The 27,768-nt window shown below is 36.5% G+C and overlaps 2 protein-coding genes across 22 annotated transcripts in view; both read right to left on the bottom strand.

Annotated features, from left to right (window-relative positions):
- LOC116849050 (protein retinal degeneration B) overlaps positions 1-27,768 on the bottom strand; it is a 77,960-nt gene that overhangs the window by 37,225 nt on the left and 12,967 nt on the right. The window contains exons 1-2 of one of the 20 annotated variants that reach the window (XM_032825783.1): positions 15,232-17,014; positions 14,840-15,146 (exon numbers count right to left, since the gene is read on the bottom strand). The exons of 17 other annotated variants lie outside the window; for them this stretch is intronic. The gene's annotated coding sequence lies outside the window, so the exon portion shown is untranslated. Of the gene's footprint in view, positions 1-6,041; positions 6,319-6,341; positions 6,517-14,839; positions 15,147-15,231; positions 17,015-27,768 lie in introns of those variants that run through there. 2 more of the 20 variants (XM_032825782.1, XM_032825784.1) reach the window with 2 other exon arrangements.
- On the bottom strand, positions 9,711-23,136 carry LOC116849051. Of its 2 annotated transcripts, XM_032825804.1 has the most exons (3): positions 20,450-23,136; positions 19,983-20,140; positions 9,711-11,114 (listed from the first exon to the last, which is right to left on the bottom strand). In XM_032825804.1, the coding sequence occupies exons 1-3, from the start codon at positions 20,730-20,732 to the stop codon at positions 10,992-10,994; spliced, it is 564 nt and encodes a 187-aa protein (XP_032681695.1). In that variant the 5' UTR covers positions 20,733-23,136; the 3' UTR covers positions 9,711-10,991. The 2 variants fall into 2 exon arrangements, with proteins under 2 accessions (XP_032681695.1, XP_032681694.1); XM_032825803.1 differs by lacking the exon at positions 9,711-11,114 and having other exon boundaries at positions 19,753-20,140.

A 27,768-nucleotide genomic window follows, 5' to 3' on the forward strand; every position in this document is an offset into this window, starting at 1 on the left:
CCTATTAATGCAAAATAATGTATCCTTAGCAAATTTATTTGCTATCGGAGCAAAACTGTAACTACTTATATAAATCCATCATGGTTCTTATGGCAAAATAATTTGTAGATTTAGCAAATTATATCCAGCAAATAGTGATTAGTACTTTTTGCTGTCCATATAATAAAAAGATTTTGCTAGACCAGCAGAAAATTTGCTGGGCCAGCAAATTATTTTTCTCCGTGCATAAATGATCGCAGGAACATACTCGGATTCACAAGAATGAATCTTTGTCTCAAATTTGGAGTGAATTTCTTAATACATAATAGTGAATGTTTTCGTTAATTAGAATAAATTTGTGCGAGTGTCGATGGAATACTGAATTGAATTCATTCTCCAATTTTGAACGAAGATATTTACTTGACGATTTTTAAAGTATAATTCACTCTATAAAAATTCACGAAAAAAAAGATACTCGAACGGCTTGACTGTCACTTTGTGTTACTTTACTGTAGAGAATGAACAGTAGTAGATGAATAATGAGACTGTCGATCTATAGATAGTGACGCTAGACAGTAAGATCCGTATTAACAGTCATTTTACTTGAAACTTGTCTCATTTGAGACATTCAAGTCTGAATTTAAAATTAAATCTGAGTTTTTTAATAATATTATCCGGATATTATTAACCCTTTCAGGACGGGAGACATCTTTTGATGCTCTCTTCATGCATGTATTTCAGAAACTATCGATCCGATATTAAAAAAAATTGGTATGTAGGGGTATTTTTGGGTGTTCTTTCCAAATTTGAAGTAAAAAATGTAAAATTCAAAATTCAAAATGGATCAAATATGGCGATTTTCAAGATGCCAAATTATGTAAATATGACTCAATTTCCGTGGGATTTCATACTCTCTACCACATGTGATCTATATATGACTCATATATGGTACATATATGGATCATATACAAACCATTTTCGTAAGGGTGAGCACAAATGAGCAGATATGATAAAAATTTTTTTCCTTGCTCGGCATTTTGAATTTCAAATATTCGATTTCAGTTCCCAAAAAAGTATCTTTAAAAAGTTTTATAGTTCAAGTTTCACGGAAATTGAGTGATATTTATATTATTTAACATTTTTTTTCACCATATTGGATCCGCCATCTTGAGTCACAGAATTTTAAAAATCTAAGTTCAGATTCGGATTCAACAACTCCACAAAACCCGTAGAATACGTACTTCCCTATAATTATCTCCCCGAACAGCTCCCCGTCATGAAAGGATTAATATTAATACCCGGATATTATTAATATTATTAATTTAAATAAAGAATAGTTACGAGTATGCAATGTATCCGTTCATTATTTATTAAAAATTGTTGAGAAATCAATCTGGAAACGTCAAACAGATTCATGTATTCATTAAATTAACTTTTAGTCGCAAATTGTAGAAGGCGCACGGACGCAAAATAAAGCTACAGTCTTCTCGGCTCGAGTATAGCGTGAAAATCCCTCAAGTTAATATATTCGAGTGATACACGGAAAAAATAATTCCATTAGTGTAGCTAAATTTTCTGTTACTTGGAAACCAGATGAAAAACTCGATTATAGAAACAAGAAAATTCTTAAAATGCTCCTACTCGTCAATCAATTACTATTTTTTAAAGAAAATTGAAATGCATTTTCTTCTTGTTAAACACAATTTTCATCAGTAATATATGCATCATTCTATTCGACAATCTTTTACATTTATCTTTTACGTAATTTTGTAATTTCTCATAAAACTTATGCTTTTTCCGACGAAGAAACATTCCAAGTGATTTTTCACATCTAAAGAAACGAAGTTTACACTTTACACTGTCAAGGGAGTTCTGTAACGAACGAAACAAGTAACAATCGGAAAGGACAATATCAAGTAAATATGGTGTCGATGAGGGAAAAACAACCCAGCTAAATTTTAACAATTTTCACGGAAGTAAAAAAACCGAATGCATCGGAAAGACACGTTGCTGCCTTCCATTTTCAAATTGCAACAAACTGTGCTTCTTTAAACACTATCAGTTACACCACAAAACATGCTCTGAAATGTCAGCTATTAAAGCTATTAAAGTATATACATAAATAGCCAACTATATTGAACTATCTTCTTAATATCAACATGCGAAAGCCAACTGGACAAAAAATCCGCACGAACTTATGGATCGATCCTCAGCACGGTTGCCACCTCTCCGGTTTTCGCCGAGAGTTTCCGAGCGAAACACAAAATCTCCGGTTCTCCGGCTCAGGAAAGAAAATCTCCGGGCCATATGATATGAGAGAAAGAAATTATATTTTCTCTATTTTTTATACTCAATATAGAGAGAGAGAGAGAGAGAGAGAGAGAGAGAGAGAGAAAGAGAGAGCTACACGTGCAGTTCACACGTTTACTAGCAATGGAGTTATATATATATATAACTTACTCGTTTCGTCGCGTATCTTCATAAAAATATAATGTAAATAATATAATGTAATTTTTCATAACTCAATAATTAAATCAATACGCGTAAAAGAATATTAAAAATAAGAGGGTTTAATAATTATAATTACTATTTAAAATATTAGGGGATTTAAGATCGATTTGCTAGTGGAAAGTAGAAACACCGCGTACGTTAAAGACCGGAAATCCCATTCGGCACGTTTGACTACAAATATTATTTTATATTATCCTTCCCATCATATATATCTGCACTAACATCCAGCATCAGCTCTTGGCCTTATTCCTATTACAATTTAGATGTTTCTATAGGGAGCATTAATGATATTTATTTCATTTTTAATGTAAATAATGTATAATTTTGTAATTATTATTAATATCACACGAAGTTATATGTTTAATTTGAACTTAATGTGTTAATGTATTCAAAGATTTAATATTTTGATGACACGTATTTTTGTTTGTTCCTCCCCTCTCCCCCCTCTCCCGCTTTTTTTAGACCTCGGTATAGAGGTGGTAACCGTGATCCTCAATATAATTTCTGGTCAGCGAGTTTTTCGTCTGATCCCCATTCAGTTACCCGAGCTGAAATTTCCTTTTTATGTATCCAAAAGGTACGGGCACTCGAGTTAAACCCGTAAAATCCCAAAAAACTGGGTAGTCGAAACTGATAGCAACTATTGCGGACGCAATTGCACTGAGAAAAAAAATATTTGGTATTTGTAACTATAATTACACATAAAGAAGTAATTATATTACACGGGAAAAGCAGCTATCTTAGTGTAATTAAATTTTCTGTTATCCAAGAACTAAATAAAAAAACTCGATTGTGAAAACAGAAAGATTTCTGTAGGAAGTCTCTAGTCAGCCAATTGCTCTCAGTTATCTCAATCGAGTTTCAAGCTCAGCTGACTGTTCAGATGAATGTATTCGGTCACGATGACAGAGATATATAATTTTTCGTCAGCGGGTTTTTTATCTGGTCCCCATTCGATTACACGAATTGAAATTCTTTTTCTGCGTATAAATTATGGTCGAGAAGACAATTTTTTAAATTAAATTCCACTGTAATGTCAGTGATAACCTTTGGTGCACGTTACCATTTTCATGTTAGAACACAACCCAAAAACACGATGCGGCTCAAGATAACTATAATTTAATTAGATCAACTATTTTTCTTTTCTCTCATGTCCGTTTTTTCTCAACTTTAATTAATTTAACTGACTAGTTATTCTATCGCAATCGCATTTGTCAATTCTGATTAACGATAAATGCGATTAGTTAATCCTGATGGAATAATCAGCTGGTTAAATTAAACAAAGTTAGTACACACAGAAAAATACACACCGCAGTAAAATAAATATTACCTATTACAAATATTTCATAAGTTTACATACCCGCAAATCTATTATAAGTTCATCATAAACATCAAATTTACTCAAAATACATTCTGAATTCTAATAAGTTTAGCATTTCGATCAAGAATATTAAATTCAAAGAAAAATTCGTACGCAGTACGCAGTTTATATTATATTCTTGTAAAGAGAATAAATTCTTCTTTTTTGAGCATGATAATAAGGTTTTCTCAAATTTGCGATAAATATACTTTAAAATTGTTAACAAAAAAATATTCTTTGTTGAAGATAACCATTATTTAAAAGGAAGAAAGAAAACTCAATAATCGATTTTCTAGCAATAAAGTAAATGTTTCAATGCCTGAACATTAAATAAAGATAATAAAAGAGCACAATCAGTTTGGTATTTTTATTAGTAAATAATTAATGGAATTATTAACAAGACTAACGTTTACATAGAATGTTTATATAAAAAAATTTTTTTCGGAAAAAAGAACCACTAGTTTTTATGTATTTCGGTGTAATTGTGTATTTTTGTGTATTTTCGCAATAATATATATATATATCATTAATGTTTCATATGTGAGAAGCAAAGAAGCTCACGGAAATGAAACACTCCGTACATATAATTTAATATCTCGTTTATTAAAAGTTTTGTATGTTTCAACACATAAATATAAATGATTATTATTTCTAAGCTAAGAAAATTAAATCGAATAGCATGCATATCCTATTTAGAATATTAAAAATGTTTTATTTTGTGCCTTTTTACTCATTATCATAACAACTTGACGTGCTACGTTATTTTAAAGGTCATATTCGGTTTCAGTACGTCGAAATACATAAAAAATAGTGGTTGAAACTTTTTATTTTGCTATAAAACTTTACTGCACTATGAAATCCATACTTGGCTCTTAAAGGCTCATTTTTTATATCTTGTTTGTTGTTCATCTTTTTCATACATTTATTTTTTTATACTTCTGTGTTATCAATGTTACAATCATTGGGACATGTTCAATTAAGATAAAAGTGCCAATGTCAGGACATATATCTAATCCTGAACACTCTTATTGTTTTGATCTTTAAAAAAATATAAATATTTAAACTTTCAACATAAAAAAAAAATATATATATACAAGTATTGAATATATACATACATTCTATGTCAAAAGTTTAAATACCAATGTCAAAAGTTTAAATATCGTATTTAAAGACCAAAAAAATAAGAATGTCCAAGATTAGGTACGTATGTGTTCGGAAATTTTTACCTTACTGGGACATTTACCTTAGAATGATATTTTTCTGTATGTAGAAACGGACATCAGTGTATGATCGCAACGCACGTCGCGAAATCGCGCCCGTTTATCGTTTCGCTCCTCGTGTCTATCGTGTCGGAAGTAGCAGGATAAACGTGCGATATCATCGAACTCTGCTGTTAACTGATAATGTCAGCGCCGTCGCGCGTGCTGCAATTTCCGTTCGAAGTGTTTGTAATTATTTTTGCAGCTTCCTCCCCGCGGCCTCTCCGGTTGCTCACGACTAAGGTACGCGCGGCAATTGCGGCCAAACGCGATCGCGTGTCACTCCAGCGTGTAGCTCGCAAACCAGCACTTTCGATAGCGCTCGTCGAACATACGGTGATTAACCCTTCAATCAATAGTCCCGAGTGTTCCCTGCTTCCTGGCTTTTAGCGCGAGCACGGCAAAAAGGTCGGCTCGGCCGATTCGGCCTCCTCTCTCGAACGGACGAGAGCTCCATTATAATTGCTCTCCACGAAGACATTAAGGAATTTATTGCACAGCATTTCTTAAAGAATAAGAAGTATTAAGAAATATTTAAGACTCAGGTAATATCCAATCGTAGCTAAGAAAACGAAGCCAACGGAGCCAAGATTTAATGTGCGAAAATTTAAAATATTGTATTTAAGAGCGCATCACAATTTTGTTTGAACAATCGATCCTCTTCAATTCTTCGTTAGTGTTTTGTTCTCTTTTGTTAGAGAACAAAACGCGCGTCAGGATGGGTTTCTTGTCCGAGATACCGAACGAGCGAAGCACGCACGCAGGAGTTTTGAATAATTATCAGCGAAACGCGAAGCGAATTACCACGTTCGATCACATTACGCGAAAGGTATCAGCAAATCATATGCATAATCCCGCATAATGATGTAGTCGCAAAGCGACGCAAAGCGACGCACAATGGGACGAATTTTCGATTCGGGTCGCGAACGTACGTTATCATTATCCGTGCTTCTTCGCCATGCGACCTCGACAGCGCAATCAATTAAGGAAACGGCGTGGTCACACTGACATTAAATACAGAATTGTATTCAACACTCCGCGGAATCAAGCGGACAGAAAGTCTAGCAGTCGACGGAGTGGAATACGTCGCACTCGTTGCGGACGACAATAACACTCGAGAGAACCCTCTGCGTGTCGTCGTTATTACTTTTCAACATCACAAGTCCTGATTCGAGTCAACAAAGGGAGACGCACTTCCACCGGCTTCGGCGAGGCAGGGGAATTCAATTTACCGATAAAAGGGTTAAACAATGACGTCAGATGATGCGAATGATGTCACGGCGGCGGGGATGCCAATCGAAGGGTGTTAGGGGTGGCTCCACGACGGGGCGCGACGGCACCGAGAGCAACACATACACGATACGAACACGGCGACGCGCCGCCACCGACTGGCACACGGGAGCGGATCGCACCCGCGACTCGTCTCGAGCCCGCGAAATCGCCGCCGACCAATCGCGGAGCTGGTGGCCGCGACCCGAGGACGACGACGACGACGACGACGACGGTGGCGGCAGTGCCGTAAATTAAACGGCGCCAGTGAGCGTGTTCGCGATGATTTTACGGAAGGAGAGCTTCGCGGCGACGCGAAAACGCGAGAGCTCCGTTGTAAGAGTGACCGTCGCGCTAATTCGCGCAAGTGTCGAAAGCTCTCTCGCCAAATTGCGCATTGATGAGTCTCATGAATCGCTCAGAGCTGCTGTTTCCTTTCTGAATTACGAGGAAGCCCGAGAGACTCGCGTCAATCGCGAATGTTTTGAACGCGCGCGACAGAGCGTGAACGTATGTTAAATACGGAACGCTTTTCGAGACTAATTTCGCAGTCGCGAAATGCGTCTCGCGCTATTACAAGACACGTGCGCTTGCGACACTTCAAAAGATAGTCTCGCAGTCATAGCGAAAATTATTTAGATGCGAGAAATTAGCTAAAATGGATAAATGACGATCGCACATGTTTTGAACTTCGCGATACAAATGATAGAATTTCTATGTGAACTATTCGTGAAATTTGGCAAAGAAGTTTCTCTCTCTCTCGCTCTTTTTCTCTCTCTTTTTCTCTCTCTCTCTTTCTCTCTCTGTGGCGGCCATCCAGATTGAAGCCACTAACATTTTTTGTAAAAATTGACTGCGATGGACGAAAAGAGAATGAGCGATGAGAAACCAACGAATGTGCATAATCCTCGCACAAATTTGCTCGCAGATATTGCCAGAGCTGGTTGGCATACTGCTGGTGGAAATTCCACATACGCAATTTACCAGCAGGTAGAACGACAAAAAATTTTAACTGTGACACCTACACTTCTACCTGAAGCATCATCGTTTCGAGCGAGTGCGGTGCCGCAAGACGAAAACGGATAAGACGCGACGAGACCCGCGAGACCTCAAGCGGACGATCTCGCTTGAAATGAGCAACGTGCGAGGAGCACGACGTTCACTTGAGCGAATCTCGTGGGTGGCTCTCCCAGGCGGAATCGCGACGGGTAACCCGCGATGATAACGCGCGATGCCGCGCTTCCGCAGGCCCGTTTCCCGCAGAGCGTCACGGACACGCCGGCGGATCGTCTCCTAGATAGCAGAGACGTGATACCGGAGATTGTTGTCGGATAATAGAAATGTTACGACGGGCGGGGGTGGCGAGAGGGAGGAATTAACTTGCCACTGCGCCCGGACAACCATCACCATCACCAAGCAGCCGACTCTCTTCCGTCGTAGCCATCGCCATCGCCACCGCCACCGCCGTTGCCTCCGTCGCCGCCGCCTCCCGGTCTATTGATCGTCCCGGCTAGAACGGCCAGGAAGGCGCGAGACCAGCTGCGCCACACTCACGCGCCAGCGAGCCCCCGCGAGGACGGGACCAAAAGCGACGGCGCCGCCACGGCGTGCGCGTCTTCGTCGCGGAGCCACCTTCAACCCCTTCTGCGGGGCTTACACCGCGCACATGTTGATACTCGAATTCGACGCGCGCCGTGCCGCCTCGAAAGTCCCACCCTGGGATCAATTGCACCGGGTCCGATTGTCTCGCGATTCGCATCAATTTCCCACACGCAGGATTTCTTTTGCTAAAAAATCGAACGCAATAAAAAGGAATATTCTCTGTTCATTAATTTTCATTACGCGCACGGGGAAAATGTTGCGATGAAAATGAAAACAAAGAGAGAGGTCTTTAGTAACAATCAAATGCTATGGAAAAATATTCAGTTCGTTCATTTTCATTATATTCCATGGGATTTTATAAAAATTATATAATATTGTATTTAAGAGCGCAAATTATTATATGAAAAATTTTGAATATTCCAATAAATAATATCCGAAATACATCGATTTGAGAAGTTTAGGACGAGCTTATGAGAATATAAAATCTCAATATTATTCTCGCATTATTCTCTAATAATACGCAAAGTTTACGTCACGCGTGAACAATGTAGCTGTCTATTGAGATTGCAACATTTTGTACCGTTTATCTCCCAAACGATTACGAGAATAATATCGAGACTGTATAATCTATTCGACATAAGTTTCACAAATCGGTATATCACTAATTGGAATATTCCAAATTTAAGAAAAAAAAAAACAAAATCTCTCTATGAGCGCTTGGCCACACTTTTTAGGAGGATTACACATTTGTTTGTCTCTCGTTGCTGGCCCTTTATCGTTTACCACAGTCAATTTTTGCAAGAAGTGTGACTGGTCTTAATCTGGCTGGACGTCACAGAGAGAGAAATTCTTGCCAAATTGTCACAAATAGTCCAGATAGAAAATTGTATCTCTGTCATGTGTATTGTCTAAATACAAAACACATTCGATATCGCGATATTTGCTAGCCATTTATGCCATTATTTTGCCATTTATTTTACTTTAATAATTTTCTTATGCGACACACGATATTTTATCATTATATGCTTTGAAAATTTCATCATGGCGTAGATGATAAGTCACATGAAACTCGTTGGACAGTCAACGTGTTAATGATAATTAAACCATTGTCTCCCGAGGATAATCAATGCGAAGAGAAAGCCAGGCGGATCATATTTCTCGGATAATGACACGTATTCATGTATGCAAACGTGAATAATGGAAATGATACATTAAATGGATACGCCTTTGTGTGTGTGTGTGTGTGTGTGTGTGTGTGTGTGTGTGTGTGTGTGTGTGTGTGTGTGTGTGTGTGTGTGTGTGTGTGTGTGTGTGTGTGTGTGTGTGTGTGTGTGTGTGTGTGTGTGTGTGTGTGTGTGTGTGTGTGTGTGTGTGTGTGTGTGTGTGTGTGTGTGTGTGTGTGTGTGTGTGTGTGTGTGTGTGTGTGTGTGTGTGTGTGTGTGTGTGTGTGTGTGTGTGTGTGTGTGTGTGTGTGTGTGTGTGTGTGTGTGTGTGTGTGTGTGTGTGTGTGTGTGTGTGTGTGTGTGTGTGTGTGTGTGTGTGTGTGTGTGTGTGTGTGTGTGTGTGTGTGTGTGTGTGTGTGTGTGTGTGTGTGTGTGTGTGTGTGTGTGTGTGTGTGTGTGTGTGTGTGTGTGTGTGTGTGTGTGTGTGTGTGTGTGTGTGTGTGTGTGTGTGTGTGTGTGTGTGTGTGTGTGTGTGTGTGTGTGTGTGTGTGTGTGTGTGTGTGTGTGTGTGTGTGCTCGCGTGCGCGTGTGTATCACAAAGGACGGATTTCCTAAAACTTCGTTTTTAAACATCGAAAATCTCATTATCGAAATCACCATTTATCGAATCTTTCACTGGTAGTTACGTATACTGAGAAAAAATATCGAATAAAAAGGTACCTAAATCTCAAGGTTACATATATTCTGTCGCGCTAATTACAAATAAATCGAACAAAAATCGAATCAGATCAACAGTCTAATGTAAAAATTTTAAATGCAAAATTTTTGTTCAAAGATAAAAGGTTAATGGAACTAACACATAATTGTATGCGTGATATAGATGTTCTTTCAACTACCAAAAGCGCATCTATCAGATATCATTCTCTGATGGAGAGTTAAACAAATATCAATATATGACCAATACTGTATCGCGTCAACAATTATGATCGCTCCGTTGAACGAAATTTCGAACTTGTTTTGCACAAGCTCGGGATTAAAACGTGAAAATGTTGCTGAAAGAATTGAGGCAGTTAGTTCGTCCTATATAATCCTGTAGTTGCGTTCATTGAACCCTTTCGCTATCAATTTTGTTTTTTAAAGGTACAATTTTTCTTTACTTTCACTTCATTCAATACATAAAGAATATAATACAGTTTTAGCAAAAACATTAAAAGTTTCATATTTAACGCCAAAGGAATAGGACAGTGTCCCACTGGAATTTTTGCGAAAGCGTATCGGTCCCAACAGTAATAAATAGAATAATGTGTTCTAAATGCCAAAAAAGCAGTTTATTCAATCGAATAAGATTATTATTGATGGTGGGGAAAATATATGTCCCGTTGGTAGCGAAAGGGTTAACTTCATTCGAATTCGTTACGACTGAACTACGTTTGCTTCGATTGTGCAATCGTTATAAAAAATAACAATCCACAAGATATTCGAGACAGTGTAAACACATTCAAGCAGACAGTATAATTTTAATAGCGATCTGTCGTACATAAAAATTTTTATGCGCAACACTTCCCCGTATTATTTCCGTGATAATTTCCAGCGAATAAATATCGTCGCAGCTGCAAGCACTTTATGCGACCGAGGATCTCAGCTTCCCTCTCTCTCTCTCTCTCTCTCTCTCTCTGTTCGGATTTAATATTTCACGTCCGATCTCCCTCTCTCTCATTCTATGCGGAGCGACAAGGACCGATTAAAAATTAAAGCGATTGCCGCGTGTCGAGTAGACGAGCCGTCATTTTCGTCTCGTCCGTAATCTCCAGCTGCCACTAACAGGATCAAGGTATTCGCGCACTCCGTCTAATTGTCCGTCTTCTTGCGATACTTCTCGTTCGGATCCTCGACTTCGTAGCCGTGCGGCGGAATGGCGTTTTTCACGGGATTATGGAACAACGTGTGATTGCCATCGCCCCAAGGGTACGGCTGTTTCAAGGAAAAAGAGACAATGCATTCGAGTTGTTTCAGAGTTTCTTCGCGTGGCTCACCGAATTTTTGTCCGCGCGAAAGATAATTCATTTATTTCTGCTTTCGTACATCATTCGAGTCTCGAAATTTTGGTGTTATATTAAACCTAACCCAGATAGACATGCCTTAATGTATTATCTGAATAATTGCTGAATTGAAAATTGTAACACAAAGAAGTGTTCTCACAGAATAATACAATTCTGTCAATATATAAGAGAAGGTACCTGAGATGCCATGAAAATTACACAAATATTGCGGTAATATTCTGCTGTCATGAAGATTACTGCAAATTTATCGACAAAATGTCGCAAATTAATTAACAATTAATGTAATATTTAGAAGTAAATATTTTGATTCAAAATAGAGCGCAATGAAATGATGTATCCTAAAACAATATATCGGGTTTATCCATACGTTCGTGCGAGTTTTTGTCTAACTGGTATTCGCATATTGGTATTAGGAGGATAGTTCTATACACACACGGGTCATCTGTGTATATGCTTTGATATCTGTCATTTCAGAGCATATTTTGCGGTATAAATGATAATATTTAAAGAAGCACAGTTGTTTTTATTGCGGTTTGAAAATGGAAAGTAATGAGTTTTTCCGGTGCATTATGCTTGTTTACTTTCGTAAAAATTGTTAAAGTTTAACTGACAATGAGATGTTTTGCCTCATCCACCATATTCACCCGACATTGTCTTCTTCGATTATCATCTGTTTTGCTTATTATAGAACTTCTTTGACAATATAAACTTCGCTTTTTTAGGAGATGTAAAAAATCACTTGGAACGTTTCTTCGCCGAAAGAGCACAAGTTTTATGAGAAGGAAATTATGAAATTACATGAAAGATGATAAAAAAGATTATCGAACAGAATGACGCATACATTATTGATTACAATTGTTCTCAACAAAAACAAAATGTATCTCAATTTTGTTTAAAAATCTGTACAAACTTATGGATCAACGCAATGTTTTAAACATGTTGTGTTGTTACAATAGCATTACGCAGTATACATTAAACGTTTGCATGCTATATTCAGTATCTCTGTCTATCTGGGTTATCTTATGTGAGACACTTAGATTTTTATTCAGAGTTAGATCTCAGTTTTCCAGTTAAATTGCACGACACATGTGACATTATATTTATAATCGCGATCCAATCGTAAAACTCTTATTTTATCTGAACTCAAATCTAATTATCTCTTACTTTAAATAAGTGTCAAATAATAATTATTAATACAGTCCTTAATGCTGTTTCTTTCATATTGAGTCTTGTGAGACAAGGAGATTCTCCCTTTTAAGGTTATTATTACTGTCTTAATAACAATTATAAAAAGATTTTCATTTAAAATTGTTTAATATTCGATCGTCTAAATACTTGGCTAAATATCAGAGAGAAAGAGACGATAACAGATTCAAGATGCCTTGCGTTCCAAGGAGCATTATTAAACACACGGATCAGCGACGCGAGATTCAATTGTAAAATCAAATTACGAAATTTACACTAAATTCTAAGATCGGTATTCAGAGTCGTGAATTATTTATCTCTTTGACTAAAAGCGTAATAAATTACAAGTTTGTATTCATGGGCCGTTTGTATTCACGCGACCGTTTGGATCGATATTTCTTGTTGTATGAAGTAAGTACAGCAGATTGACGAGTAATCAAAGATTCAATTATTGAAGCTATGATTATTTGTTAAACAATGATGAATTGTGAGTGTCAATGAACGCCGACCCTGAATTTCGCACAATTCGAATCTCTTCATTCTCCTTAAGATAATTGTTTCATTCAATTTTTTCAGAAATTATTAAAAATTGTATTACTATGTTTTATTATAATTTGTTTTTATTATAAAGTTATAATAGTTTTTATAATAGTGCCCGTCTATTCTCGGACTACTAAAATTGTATTGTAATTTTTATTACAATATTCTCTCCGTATGATGTTTGATATGTTTACAAACACATATGCCTAACACAGGCAATTCCCAAAAGCCAAAAGTATGAATACGTTCAAACACGAAAAACGATCATTTCTTTATGAGTTCTTAAACATTTTGTAAGTTTGATTCATATTCTTTTGCTGTAGTATCAAAGCTGTATATCATAAATCATATTTACGAACATTTATTTATGTTGTATTAAATATTAATTAATAAAACTTTCTAGCAATATCATCGAGAAACAACTAAGTTCGTCAAACTGTTAATCTTTCACTACCAACGGGATATATACAGGGTATAGCAAAAGTACCGGAACGGCAAGATAACTCGGCGGGGGAGCATTCTCATAGAGAAAAATATTTACAAGATTATTGGTTTCAATAATTTTTTACTTGAATTCTATCAACTTTAGCGGAAAATATGAAAAGATAAAAATTGTATATTTTGTTCTCATAGAGCTCTGAGAATTTTTTCAGAATTTTATATTAACTTTTTAGTACTTCATTTTCTTACATTTTCTTGAAGTACTAAAAAGTTAACACAAAATTCTAAAAAAAATTCACAGAGCTCTATGAAAACAAAATAAGCAATTTTTATTTCTTGATATTTTTTGGTAAAGTTGATAGAATTCAAGTAAAAAATTATTGAAACCAATAATCTTGTAGATATTTACGTAAATATCTTAGAAAATAGAGGTCGTATAAAAAATTTTTTCAAGCAAAAGTTGTTTGTGTTTTTACGTTGAATAAAATGCCGTAATAAAAAATATGTTTCTATTTAAAAAAGCAAAGTTGACCTTGTTCTGATCTTGGCGACGCCATCCTATGTCAAATAACTACTATCGTTGAATGCGTTCTTTTAAGCCTTACAACTTTTGTCTGAAACATTTTTCTCTAAAATGCTCCCCCGCCGAGTTATCTTCCGGTACTTTTGTTATACTCTGTATATATATCCTAGAGATATATGTTTGTTCCATCATATATAACAACCTTTTTCATTTCTTTTGAATAAACAGCTTTTTGACATTCAGGATATATCAGTTATCACTCTACTTATTACTGTTGGGACAAATATGCTCTGCCAAAAATCCCAGTGGGGCATCAGTGTCCCGACCCTATCCCTTTGGCACCAACAATTTTTCTTATTTTTTTTGCTAAAACTACATTATATTTATGTATTCAGCAAAATGAAAGTAACAATACAAACTATACCTTAAAAAACAAAATTAGTGAAAGAATTAAAATGCGTTAAGACTTCTGGCCCCTCGCATTGTCTATCTCTTTTTAATGACATCAGAAGCGAGAAAATGCATGCTAAAAATTCTTGCGAAATACGTTAAAATAAAAATATATAAAGTAACATTTGCAATCGATTAAACAAATTTGTAAGATATTCCATGCACTTCCCTTTTGCTCTAACAATCAATAATTTATTGTAAATTAACCTGAATAGAAATAGGCGAAGAAATAGATTAAGAAGATGAATTTTATGTTACATTAATTTACGACAAATTATTGATTGTTAGAGCAAAAGGAGAGTGCACGAAATATCTTACAAATTTGTTTAATCGATTGCAAGTGTTACTTTATAGATATATATTTTTATTTCAACGTATTTCGCAAGAATTTTTAGCATGCATTTTCTCGTTTCTGACGTCATTAAAAAGAGGTAGATAATGCGAGAAGTCAAAGAGCCTTCAAATTGAAAATCTGTGTGATAAACTATTTTACATACCTAAAAATACATGATGTATCGTTGCTCGCGTGCTTGTCCAGACTTTCAGAATCAGCATTCTGATTATGCTGGCTGCTTCGTCGTGGTACTTCGGATCCTCACTTGTGACGTTGACACTGATACCGACACTCGCGTAGACGCGATTCAATTGAAACGCGTGTAATTAAAGAAGAAAACCCGAAACATGAGTAAAACTTTACGCAGGCTAACTTCTCGACCGTTCTTAAAAACATGTTTTATTTTTTCAATGCAACTTCCTTCAACTTTATCTAATCGCAGGAACGTCAATTCTTCGATGTTTCTTACACTGGTTAAAAAAAAGATTGATAATTTTTCCGAAAGTGTTATGAGCAGATGAAAATGCACTGACAAAATTTACTGACAAAATTTACCTATGTTTAGGGTTCTAGAGAGAAGGTGATGCCAACGAGAAGCCCGATGCAATATTCTAAAAGCCGGCAAAATATTTGAAACGCAATGCTAAATAACGTATTTACATATGCGTGTCGCTCGCCGACTCGTAACGGAATGAAACACTCGCAAAACTGCGCGACGTACGTTCGACCGTCTTGAAGGTTCGCAATGTTTTGAAGGCGTTAATTGTTTTCATCACACTCGACCGTTAAACGGTGAGCCAACGACGGTTGGCAATTGACGAGAAATGCCCTTTGTGTCATTGTGTCCATTGTTTCGGCACTCTTGTGCGTCGCGTACTGTTTTTCATACGCGAGTGTATACGTCTCGAGTCGGCGAGTTATACGCACGTGGAACATATCGCACTCAAAAAAATGCTCCGCTACTCCAGGTAGAATTCTAAATGTCGCAATTGAAATGTATCGCTGTTTGTTGTCTCTGCTGGAAAATTGTCTGTGCATGCATAGAATTTACAACAACAATATCTACGAGCAAATTTAAGTGGGTGTGAGGATTATACATCCGTTTGTCTCTCGTCGCTCGTACTCTTTTTGTCTGCCAGTTTATTTTTAGAAGAAACGTGAGTGGCTGTATGGACGTCATAGAGAGAGAGAGAGAGAGAGAGAGAGGGAAATTTTCTTGCCAAATAGTTTCGCAAATAATTCAGATAGAAATTCCGTCTCCATCATCTGTATTGATTAAATACCAAACATATATGATATCGCAGTATGTTTGCTATTTATCCATCTTAACTAATTTCGCGTATCTAGATAATCTTCGCAATGACTACAAGATCATTTGTTTGAGTGTGTATCGTACATATTATCTACGCGTATTATCGTATATCGTATATCTATTATCGTAAATTGTATATTAAATATTAACGTACGTTAATTACCGGCGATTAATTTCGCCGACTTTTGGAGGATCATTTAATCGGGCTCTCGACATCGCATTAATTAACACTGGTTTCTGCAAACGAATCGTCATATCTACGCGAATCTCAGTATTAGTGCCACGAGCGAGTGTCCGGAATGCCCCGACGAAACAGGATGCAGAATTAGGAGCCAGAGGATTAAGAAAGCAGGGAGGCAAGACGAAGACAGCGATGCATCATATATTCGCAAGTGCGTCGAATAATTTATTATATTTCCAACTCAACTGAACGTAATTTCTCGACTCTAACTGCAGACTTACAAACTCACGACAAACTTTACAAACTCACTGAAAATGAAGAGATATGGTCGTATCGATATTCAGGCCGGCATTCATGGTCTGCGCGCGCATTACATTTTGACAAATAAATGCAGCTTCGTGAATTTCTTATTACTGTCTACCTACATTTTATTTCACACAAGAAAGAATTTTGACGATAATTACTGCAAAAACCAACGGTCGGAAAATAAGAAATCTTTTACACGTCAAATTACTTCACAGTTGAAATTTAATTGAAAATTATTGAACTGGACAGCCGAATAACGGTCCGTCAATATGAATCTGTAATGAATGCTTCTGCTCTCAGTTAAAGATCGTAAATAGTTTATAGCTATGTACATATCGAACTTCGAATGTAATATAAATAATTTATACATATAGTAATGATCTCCTCGTTCAGCTGTTTTGCCAATTTGCTAACGCTTGTCATTTTCATTTAACTTTATTATTACACTGAAGAAAAAAATATCTAAAGATAAAAAGACTTATTTGCTGGGTAATAATATATTTGCTGACTAATAATATATTTATTTAAATCTAAATTCTTTTATTTAAATAGAATAAATAATTGCTCTCATGAAAACTTAAGGTTTCAAGAAAATATATATTTTCTTATTTGAGAAATATTCTATATTGGTGTAAGTAAATATGTTACTAATATTCAAAACCGCGAATAAATACATTTTTTATTTTTTAAATACTTTTTTCTTTCAATATGTACCGAATCTACATTTAAATCTCTATTGGTGCTATTATCAGACATATAACTACTATATTTGTTCTCACTTCTCGTAAATTTTTATAAGTTTCTAAATTTCTAAATTTATAAGTATCTACATTTTTAGCAGTTATTATTAACTGTTAATTACTAGTGAATTATTAGCTATATTATACAGTGACCTATATTAACTGTTTAATATTTACTTATTTTACATATTTTATCTACTGAATAAATTTTACAATTAACACACATTGCTGATTGAAATTAAAAATGATAAATTAAGAACGAAGATTAAATACGATCAGAATATTAAGACAGTTTAATTAAATAATTCTGAGAGAAGTCCTTTTTAAGATTCAGCGTAAAGAAAACAACTGTGAGCAATTATTCGTAACGTCAAGATAAAATAAAATAGCTTGTACACTGCTGTATTTCGAGATTTTCCGTTCGTTCAAGTTCAACAGAGTTCTCGGTGTTAATTTTGAATAAAAATTATCTCGGATTAAAGTTAATCCACCTCCGGTTTTAAAGCATACAGTTCCACACATGGGAGAGCGATGACGATTTTACGATTCCTTCAACTCTGAATAGATCAGTGGAAGCGGATCAAATCGTTCTAAAGTTACTGGAAGAAGTTCGCATGATACAGAATTAATGAAACTGAACAACGGACTTGTTTACGTAGAAGTAAAGGAGAAGTAAAGGAGATCGTACAACCTCCACAACTGTCGTTTTTCCGTTCGAGAAACTCGAGTAAGCGCGCGTGTGGAATATGAAAAGAGAAATGCGAATTTTGAGATATAGACAGGCTAAAGTAAGACCAGTGAAATCGTAAGTCTTCATTAATCGATAATTGCGAGCACCACCGGAAAAAATAGGTCTAGCCGACGAAGACACGTGACGATAATTACTGTAAAAATCAACGATAGGAAAATAAAAAATCTTTCGTTGCAAAACAATTTCATTAGGTTGGGATTTAATTTCTACGCGGAACTTAAGACTTCTTGCGTAAATCTAGTCGCGAGTATCTTTAGCACTTTAGAAACAGCAGATCCTACTTAATCTCGTCTCACGTTACGGTAATTGGACGAGTTCGTTTACAAGATGTCTTCGAGTAGGGCGTAATTTTTCGGCAACTAAATTTTCCACGAAAGAAAAAACAGATCGCAAAATTCGCCGTACGAAAAACTAACAAATGCTACGAGAAATCCGCGAGAGATTCCCGTCTACACGAAGAGAATATTATGGTTTCTTTTTTTCATATAAATTCTTTTGCATGTTATTACATACAGAAAAATATTATTTTACAGCGAAGAATAGCGATTACTCAATTTATCCTCTTTAACAACTGTTAGTAACAATTGTTTTCAACAAACAATAATTTCTTGACAATAGTTTTAAGATATATTTACTCCAAATGTTAAAGAAGCTCGTTATCATATAAAATCATGAAAAATTTATCCTCTTTACAAAAATATTAGAAAACTACATGAAGAAAAAATCAGTAAACTGAAATTTGGCTTTAATTTAACATTTTTTATTGAAATGCTAAATTTACTAGGTTTCAGAACATACTTTTTGTGTAAATTTAATGGTTGTTGTAATGACAGATTCGCGAATATATAAACTTGCAAAATACTCGACACGAGTAACATTTATTTGAATTGCAATATATATCTTTCTGTGTGTATGTTTCTAGTAGTACCACAACGGACTGTCTAGTAAGGTCTATCTTGCCATGGAACACAACAAATTTTTTAATATCACATTTCAGTTCCTAAAATATTGGGTTATTAATTGGTTATTGGTTATTAATCCATAAGTTCATGTGAATTTTTGTCTAGTTGGCATTCGTATTAAATTAATATTAAGAGAATAGTTACCATCTACATATACGCTTTGATAGTTGAAATTTCAGAACACATTTCGTAGTGTAAGTGATAGTGTCTCTAAGAAATACAGTTGTTTTGTTATGCCTTGAAAATGTAAGACAGCAATGAGTTTTTCCGATGTATTATGCTTGTTTACTTCCGTAAAAATTGCTAGAGTTTTGCTGGGATGTTTTGCCTCGCCCACTATATTCACCCGACATCGCTCCCTCTGATTATTATCTGTTTCGTTCATTGCAGAACTCTCTTGACGATGTAAACTTCGCTTCTTTAGAAGATGTGAAAAATCACTTGGAATCTTTCTACCGAAAGAGCAGAAGAGCTTTACGAGGGAAGAATTACAAAATTCCGTGAAAGATGACAAAAGATTGTCGAACACAGAATGGCGCATATGTTATTGATTGAGATTATCTTTAACAAGAACAAATTGCATTTCAATTTTGCTTAAAAATCCGCACGACCTTACGGATTAACTCGATATAAGTACACTGAGAGAAAAATTATATTAAAATCAGTAAATATTTCTTTTGATAGGTGCCATTAATATATTTACTTAAATCTACAATCTCTTTATTAAAATCAAATATTGTTTATTTAAATCAGGTAAACAATATTTAATTTAAATAAAAAGAATATAGATTTAAGTAAATATGTTAATGGCACCCATTAAAGAAATATTTGTTGATTTTAATATAATTTTTCTCTCAGTGTAGCATATACAAAACGATCGTATGATAAATTACTGCGAAATGTCGATCCACCGGTCGGTTAGAAAATTCTGCAGTGATTTTTGCCGCAATATTCTCCCCGTGTGTATTCGCAGCGAAGCAACGGATGTCACAAGACTATAGAGAGCTCTTAAGTCTCGCCGCTGCTCAGACAGTTCCGACAAATAGCACCGTACCTTAGTGCGACGATACATGTAAGGGAGATTCAGAAACGGCGGTCTCGGTTCCTTCGCTCTTTCCAGCTGCCGTGCATAAGTGTACGCCGACATGATCACGACCAGGGGCAACGCGACGACGAGGGAGAGCGTTCGCCAGAGTACGAGTCTGCGTGGATCTGCGCTCACAATCGGTCGCGTATTGTCATCATAAACGTGTGACACGTTATCACGCGATAAGTGGCGACACGTCGTCTACGTGGACAAAGCTAAATTGTATCGCGCTCTCTGACAACGGATCGGAGATTCCGCGTCGAAGCGTAACACTTTCTATCCTGAGTCTTCCTCGCTCAGAAGAATCATCCCTCTCCCGATAACTTTCCGAAACGGGGGCGAGAAACGGAGAGAGGCATCCCCCGATGCATCGAGGAGCCCCCGCATCGTTGAGTCCCGAATTTATCACGAAAGTTCGAGACACGCGACATTACCGGAGTCAGGATGACAAGTCGGCGGCTTGGGACAAGGGCAGGGCGGCGGATCCTGCTTCTCGGGTGAAGGACTCAGTGAGCAAGGGTCCTCCGAAGGACCATCGTCTGTCGAAGGGTGGTAGGAGGACGCAGAGGAGCGCGTCTCCGGCGCGTCTTCGACAGTCGGCGAAGAAGGACAGTCCTTCGACTTTTCGAGCGCGCCGAGCTTTCTCCACAATGTCAACTGCCATAAATCGGATAATCTCCGGGAGGAGCGAGGAAACCACGTCATACGCCGCTTCATACGTCTTTACAGACTTCCCCTGATGCTCGTTCTCTCGAGAAAATCTTCGTGTCGGCGAACGACGAAACGTGAAAGCTTCTAATCTCGGGAGGACTCTTCCGTCCATCTGACGTTTGACGTCGTCGTCGTGCCCCGGTCGCGATAATCGATACGTTTGACGATATCGATACAGGGACGGTATAAGAGTGAGTGACGAAACTCCGGTGGGAAACATGTGTGTCATCTCCGGTGGCGTTGCACATGTGAAATTTAATACGTTTGACGCATGTGTGACGCATGTGTGACGCTTCAAGTTTGTCATAGGAAAAAAGATTGGTTAATTTACGGACAGCGAGTCGCATTTCAGCTGAAGCAGTTAGAATGTTTGCTTGTAACAACTGAATTCAGTTGGTTAGACAACGAAAATCAGTCGTAATCAAACATTCTGGCTGCTTTAGCTGAAATGCGATTGACTGTCCGTGAATCAACTAATCTTTTTTCTCCGTGTATTTTCGCGGAAAATTTTCAATTTTACTTAAGGTATCTTTGCTACCAACATTAGTGTCCGTCTATATGCATATTTTTGTAGTCAATTATTCTCCTTACGTCTCGAGAATAATCGATTGTGATTGGTCAGTTGCTTACGACTTAAACCTTAAAGCGAGGTTGTAGACCGATACTCATGTGTGTATGACATTTTTTTTCGTATAACCGCATATACATAAACCAAGCGTGTTTTTTGAAAACAAATGCAACGTAGCTACGGGAAAAAATTCGCCAAATAAAACTGCAATAGCAGCGTGAATCGTGAGAACGTGTATCGGCCATATCTCGAAAATAATGGAAAAATTTCAACGAAAATAGGGATTAATCAATATTGCATCCAAAAGTGATCACAAATATTTTGACATTAATTCAGAGTCTAGATCAAAAATTATTCCGCTTTGAATCGTAAATCCAAACGTGATGACGTTAAATGACGTTTAATGACGCATTCATGACAACTTTTACATCAATAATACCTCATTTAACGTCATCCTGTTACATGAGAGTACTTTAAACTGTGCTGTTATAGAAATACATGATGTTAAAAATTGTAATTTTAATTAAAATTTAATTAAAATTTTAGTAAGAAAAAGATAGTAAAAAATAATGACAAAAATCTTAATCTTTGTATACGTGTACTTTAAGGAACAATTTTTCAACAGCAAATTAAACTCAGACTTAAATTTAAGTTCTAAACAATGTGGCTTGATGAATTTAAACAAAGCTTAAATCCAAGTTTGAATTATTATTAAAAAATCTACCCTAAGTATTCAAAATATATGTAAAATTTTATTGTAATATAAATAAAGTAAATTAAATTATAAGAATGTGATGTTAAAGTAAAAATATATTGTTATTCAACTGTGTTGTGTGTGTATGTATATGTATATGAATACCATACATTTTCATGCGGACAATAGAAATATTAGCATATTTTTGCAGAAACTATACGCATTCTTGAACGACGTGTTCAATTTATGTTTTTTTATTCGCTTGCCACCTCCTCCTCCTGCTACCTTTGAGTATCAAACTGAAATCCCGACATACACAGTGTACACTCCGGAATTTCAGTTTTGTGTTTCTAAATCGGGAAAACGGCTAGAATAAAAGGCGCGAAATGGCTATAGGCGGAGAATACGAGTGCCGTTCTAAATCCTCGTCCGGACAACCTACTTTTGCAAACGCACGCTGCTCCAACGTTTCTCTCGTTTCTTTTCTGAAAAGGGTCACGCAGACACAAGAAGAAAATACGATACGCGCTAATATATTCGCTTTCGTACTGTCGTGTAACAACAAATTTCTATTACGCACGGAATCTCTTAAAGCGCAAAGTTTACTTGCTAAATTTCTTGAAGCGAGATATCACTCGAAACAAGAGAAAATTCACTCAAAGAGCGGTAGTGAAAATACCACTCGGAATCTCAGAAGTGAATGTTTAACTCCAACTTGGAGCGAGTTCTTAATCTGCACGAGTGAATATTTCAGTCTATCAGGGCGAATTGTTCCAGTGGCGGTGAGATGCTACGCAGACCAGCATAAATATGTAATGCTAATATGTGTGCGATGCGATGCCTTAATATGTAGTACAACTACTAATAACTTAATTATAAGACAGCCAGATTATTAGGATTCTAATCGCACGCATTATTGTTTTATTATCCACTGATTATTCAAAGAAACAGAAACGATATGTCAAGGCAGTAACTTGTCACGATTTGTGTTAATTATCAAAATATGCACAGCTAGAAAATACACTGTAAAAAATCTTACGAACAAATACTAAAATTTCTTTATATCATCAATTTTTGTTTATTATTTCAATGTAAAATATTAACATACAACTGATGTTATTTTCGTGACGTTTTAATGTGTTAGATTAATGTCAACTCGATAACTTAAAAATTTTTGTATGTCATTTGAAAATGAAATATATATTATTTCGAGTTATTTTAATGTAATTATTTCAAAAAATCAATATATTTTAAGGTTGCTTTGATATTAACAAAAGTTAAAAGTACATAATAAGTATATAAGACTTCCCTTTATGTTAATTTAACATATATGTTTATGTTATTTCGAAACATTATTCTCAACATATGTAAACTTTCAAGCAACACTTGTAGCGTTAAAATTACATATGTTCCATTCTAATGTAGATATTAACATATTGTGGATGTTAATTTTACTGAAAAATTATGTTCTTAATGTTCTACCTTAAACAATGCAAAGTATGTCTACAGTCAGAATAAAAGTGGAGATAGTGCGTAAGGTAAAGGTGATTCAAAAATCAAAGTTCCCGAGTTCGATATATTGTAAAAACTAATGTGTTAAATTTAACACATTTCATGTGTCTCAAATCATTCACTCTTATTTATGTGTAAATTTAACACAAAACAAATGTGTTAAAAAGTAACGCGCATAATATGGAAAAAATTAACACAAGAATTTAACACTTGAATCACCGTTAGGAATCACAGGTTGTGTTAAATTGACATATTTAATATTTCAGATATAGATTATGTCAATTTAACATTTTTATTTCATCACACACAAAACCATAGATTAATACTTCTCTCAAATATTAAAGTAACGTTTTATTTTAGTTAATTTAACATTATATATATGTCAATTTAATATAAACTGTGATTCCTAACGATATTCAAGTGTTAAATTCTTGTGTTAATTTTTTACATATTATGCGTGTTAATTTTTACCACATTTGTTTTGTATTAAATTTACACATAAATGACAGTGGATGATTCGGGACACATAAAATGTTAAATTTAACACATCAGTTTTTATAGTTCTTACCATTCGTAGCAAAAAGTTTTTCAAATATATTAATTAAATTAATTAAACACATCAATAGATGTGCAATAAGAAAGTGTAATAAGAAAGAAATGATAAAACGTTTCTATCAATGTAAAAAAAATAATCTGTTTTAGTATTACATTTGACATTCTAAATATGCCAATTTTATATAAAATTTGCTTCAATAGTGTTTATATATATTTTTTTTACATAATATTTATATTTTTTCAACATACCCGCTTTGTGTTAAATTAACGAAAATTTAAGTGGATTTTCTGGGACATATGTTAAATTTAACATAAATTTTTTTTACTGCGTACTAGTAACCTGATTATGCCGCGTATTAAGTTTGCTACGCCGCTACGTGTGCGTGTCAGATCCTCAATTTCGAATGCAAACATCACTGGACGATTCAGAGTGGAAGAATTCAGTCCGTATGAGTAAGAAGTCACTCGACTTCGAATGACTCGGCACGCACTCTACCCTATGAGCGGAATTACACTCGCAGAAATTCAGAGGGTATCACGCGATGGTGGTGTGACAGGCGTTTTTAACGCGAATTTCGCTCGTTTATAATTTGGTCGAGTAATTCAACGGAGGTCGAAGTCAACGCGAGAGTAACACCCAGTTCCATCCGCGAAACCTTAAAAGTAAACAAGTCCAATCCGTTTTACGGCCGTCGTCGGCGCCCGCGTTCGTCCCGGCGCACGAGGTGATACCACAGCAGGAGGAGAGAAAACTCGGATACGTTTAGTCATTCGGCGAGATGAGATTAACGGCGAAGTGCACTTAAGCGCGGCGACGTCGCGCTTAAGAGCGAAACGCGGCTCGCGCGATAAGCGAGGAGTAGGGCCGTTTAATCCGCGCTTTATCGACGCGCCACGATGTCTGGGCCAGCTGGAAACTGATAAACGGCCCGCTGCCACTAGGCCACCTGCACAAATCGCACAATGCACGCCAGATATTTCTATATTTCCTACTCGCCGTATCCCGCTATCCCGCGCCGAGAGTGTTTCCTCGGAAACACTCGCCCGCTCGCGAAAGATTCGAGATTCAACCGCTTGCGAAAACATCTTTCCCGTTTCCCTGCCTCGCAAACATAGTTACGCACATGATACCGAGCGAGACTGTAAATAAACAGTAGCAACAACAATGTGATCTGTTTTTGTTACTTATCGACCACAGATAAGTTTAATTTAAGAGACGAAGAATGGCGTATCTATTTTATGCAAATATTGTTATATAATTAAGACAGAAAAGAGAAGATATGTATCCAACGAAAACTTTCCACACCCTGATTATTCTGTAATCAATCGATTTTTGCCAAAAATGCCAATATACGTCAATATTGTTTTCAAGAGGGTTGTATGATTGTGATAAATTTAACTATATCACTCTATCCTTTTAATTAGATAATAGCTATCCCTCAAAAAAACTTAAATAGAAATAGGAGTTAAACAATCGGGGTGTTTTCGTTGGCGGACTTTGTGCGTGTGTGTATATATATTTATATATATATATATATATATATTCATATACATATTTCGAACTATACACGCAGAGAAAATTGTATACAGTAAAAATCATTTGTAGAATTTTCACTATGAATCAGTTGTTAGAATTTTCTGTCGAGAAATAAATTGTACAGTAAATTCTACAGTAATTGATTATTCTTCCATTTCATATATGCTATTTACACTTTAGGAACTAAAATGTGCTATTAAAAAAGTTACTATTTTTCTAACGAAATGTATACTATGTTCCTTAGAAAAAAAAACTTTACTGACCAACCTATTCTTCAACTACTAAAAATATAGCAAAATTTAAATAAATTTTGAAGGGAAGAAAATTATAATATTTTTGAACTTATAGTTTTCTTAGACACGATTCATTCAAATTATTTACCCGATTATTTGATTTCAATTAATTTGTTTTCTTTTATACCTAGACCTACCTTATTTTGGTCGGATATTCATGAGATATTTGAAATTAATTCTAGGTTCATGCTATTCAAATTTCGTACGCTAGAGAAAGTACACGGAGAGAATTTTATAGTTAAAAATAACTACAATTTTTTCATTAAGGAATAGATTGACATTCTACAATAACTGATTATCCTTTTACTTTTCACATATGCTATTTATATTTTAGGAAATATAAATCTCTAGGAAAACTAAAGTCTCTGTGCTATTAAAAAATTTATGTTCCTAACAAAACGTATACTATATTTCTCGGCAAAATAGACTTTACTGACAATCTATTCCTGTGCTACTAAAAACAGTAAAACGAAAAAAAGAATTTATATGAAAAAAAAAACTATAACATTCCTTGTGTGTAGGAAGTAGATTTGAAAATCGTGACGGGAAAAATTATCTTGTAAGTGTAATTCAACGACGGTAATGGGAGACAGCTTTTGTGCTCTTGACGGCTCTGTCAAGAGAACGGGTGCCGGTAATCGGGGTCTTCCTGCCTGAATTCAGTCTAGCTCGGCGATATCGAACGCCGAGAAACCTTATTTGATTTGTGCCCCCATAAAGATTGAACGCTATGCCGAGCGAAGTAAGGTAAAATTGTTTGCGGGCCTACGAGGAAGGGCCGCGATTTAATTCTCGACCCTCGGATCTTTCGCTTGGCACTTAATTACGTTTCTCGGATGTCGTAAATATTTGTCTTCCCTCGCCAGTGCACGAAGAGAATTTCAGGATTTGATGGAATCGTGATATCTGACGTCCGTCTGACCTTTCAGACGCGGCCAAACGGGGAAAGAGAGAGAGAGAGTGAGAGAAAGAGAGAGTGAGGGGGGAGAGAGAGAGGCAGAGTGTACGATATTACAATAATTGAGCGAAAATACCAAAAGGCTCCGCGTATCGATCACGACAGGTCGTTAAGATTATTATTAACCCCGTCAGAGACGCGAGGTTTTTCGCCCGACGGGACGCGAATGCCCGCTCGATTTGCTCGCGACTGTCGGCTGACAAACACAATATCATCGATTACACGTTTTCCTCTTGTTTCTCTCTTTCTAAGCATTCGCGGTATGTGTCGGGCACGCATTTGTCAGGCGTTAAATGCGCCTCGCGCACGGATTCGCGCGCGGGATCTCTCGTTCGATTGAGCTCGGCGAATTTTATTTACGACCGAACGAGAAAGAGAGAGAGAGAAGGATGATTTATTATTATCGTCGATCCCACGCCACTGTCGGCGCCAATGTTGACGGAAATATTTTCGCCTCGTGAACTTTCATACTTGCCCGGTCGCTGATATGAAGGTGGACGTACGCTCTGAATAAACTCTCGCGAGCACGCGCGTTAATCCCCCCTTCTCCCCAAACAGAAAATAAACTACGATAATGTTGTGTTCTTCGATTCGCGCCCGCTGTCGCGTAGACGCGACGTTGATAGCGCGAATTATCGCGCGCGACGAGCAGGAACAATGCCGTGGGATTCTCGCGCGGGCTCGCTTCCTGGGAAACGGGGGTACGTCGATGCGGCTTGCGCGGCAACCTTTGACATTTCGAAAGGGCGGGTCGAAGTCTCCTTTCCACTACCCTCGCAGCCGCGGGTAGTGAGCACACCCCCGGCGACCCGACATCCGGCCGAAATGTGGCACGGCGCATAAAAAGAAGCGCGTCGTAATTTGCAAGCTACGAGTGTGTGTGTGTGTGTGTGTGTGTGTGTGTGTGTGTGTGTGTGTGTGTGTG

The sequence above is a fragment of the Odontomachus brunneus genome, unplaced genomic scaffold, assembly GCF_010583005.1.
Source record: "Odontomachus brunneus isolate Ranch 3 - 2012 unplaced genomic scaffold, Obru_v1 Obru_scaffold_104, whole genome shotgun sequence".
Lineage (NCBI taxonomy): Eukaryota > Metazoa > Arthropoda > Insecta > Hymenoptera > Formicidae > Odontomachus > Odontomachus brunneus.

Coding starts and splice junctions, on each gene's coding strand:
- LOC116849051 (XM_032825803.1), bottom strand. CDS start 20,732: ATGAAGCGGCGTATGACGTGGTTTCCTCGCTCCTCCCGGAGATTATCC. Junction 20,141..20,449: donor GACTTGTCATCCTGACTCCG/GTAATGTCGCGT, acceptor TTGTGAGCGCAG/ATCCACGCAGACTCGTACTC.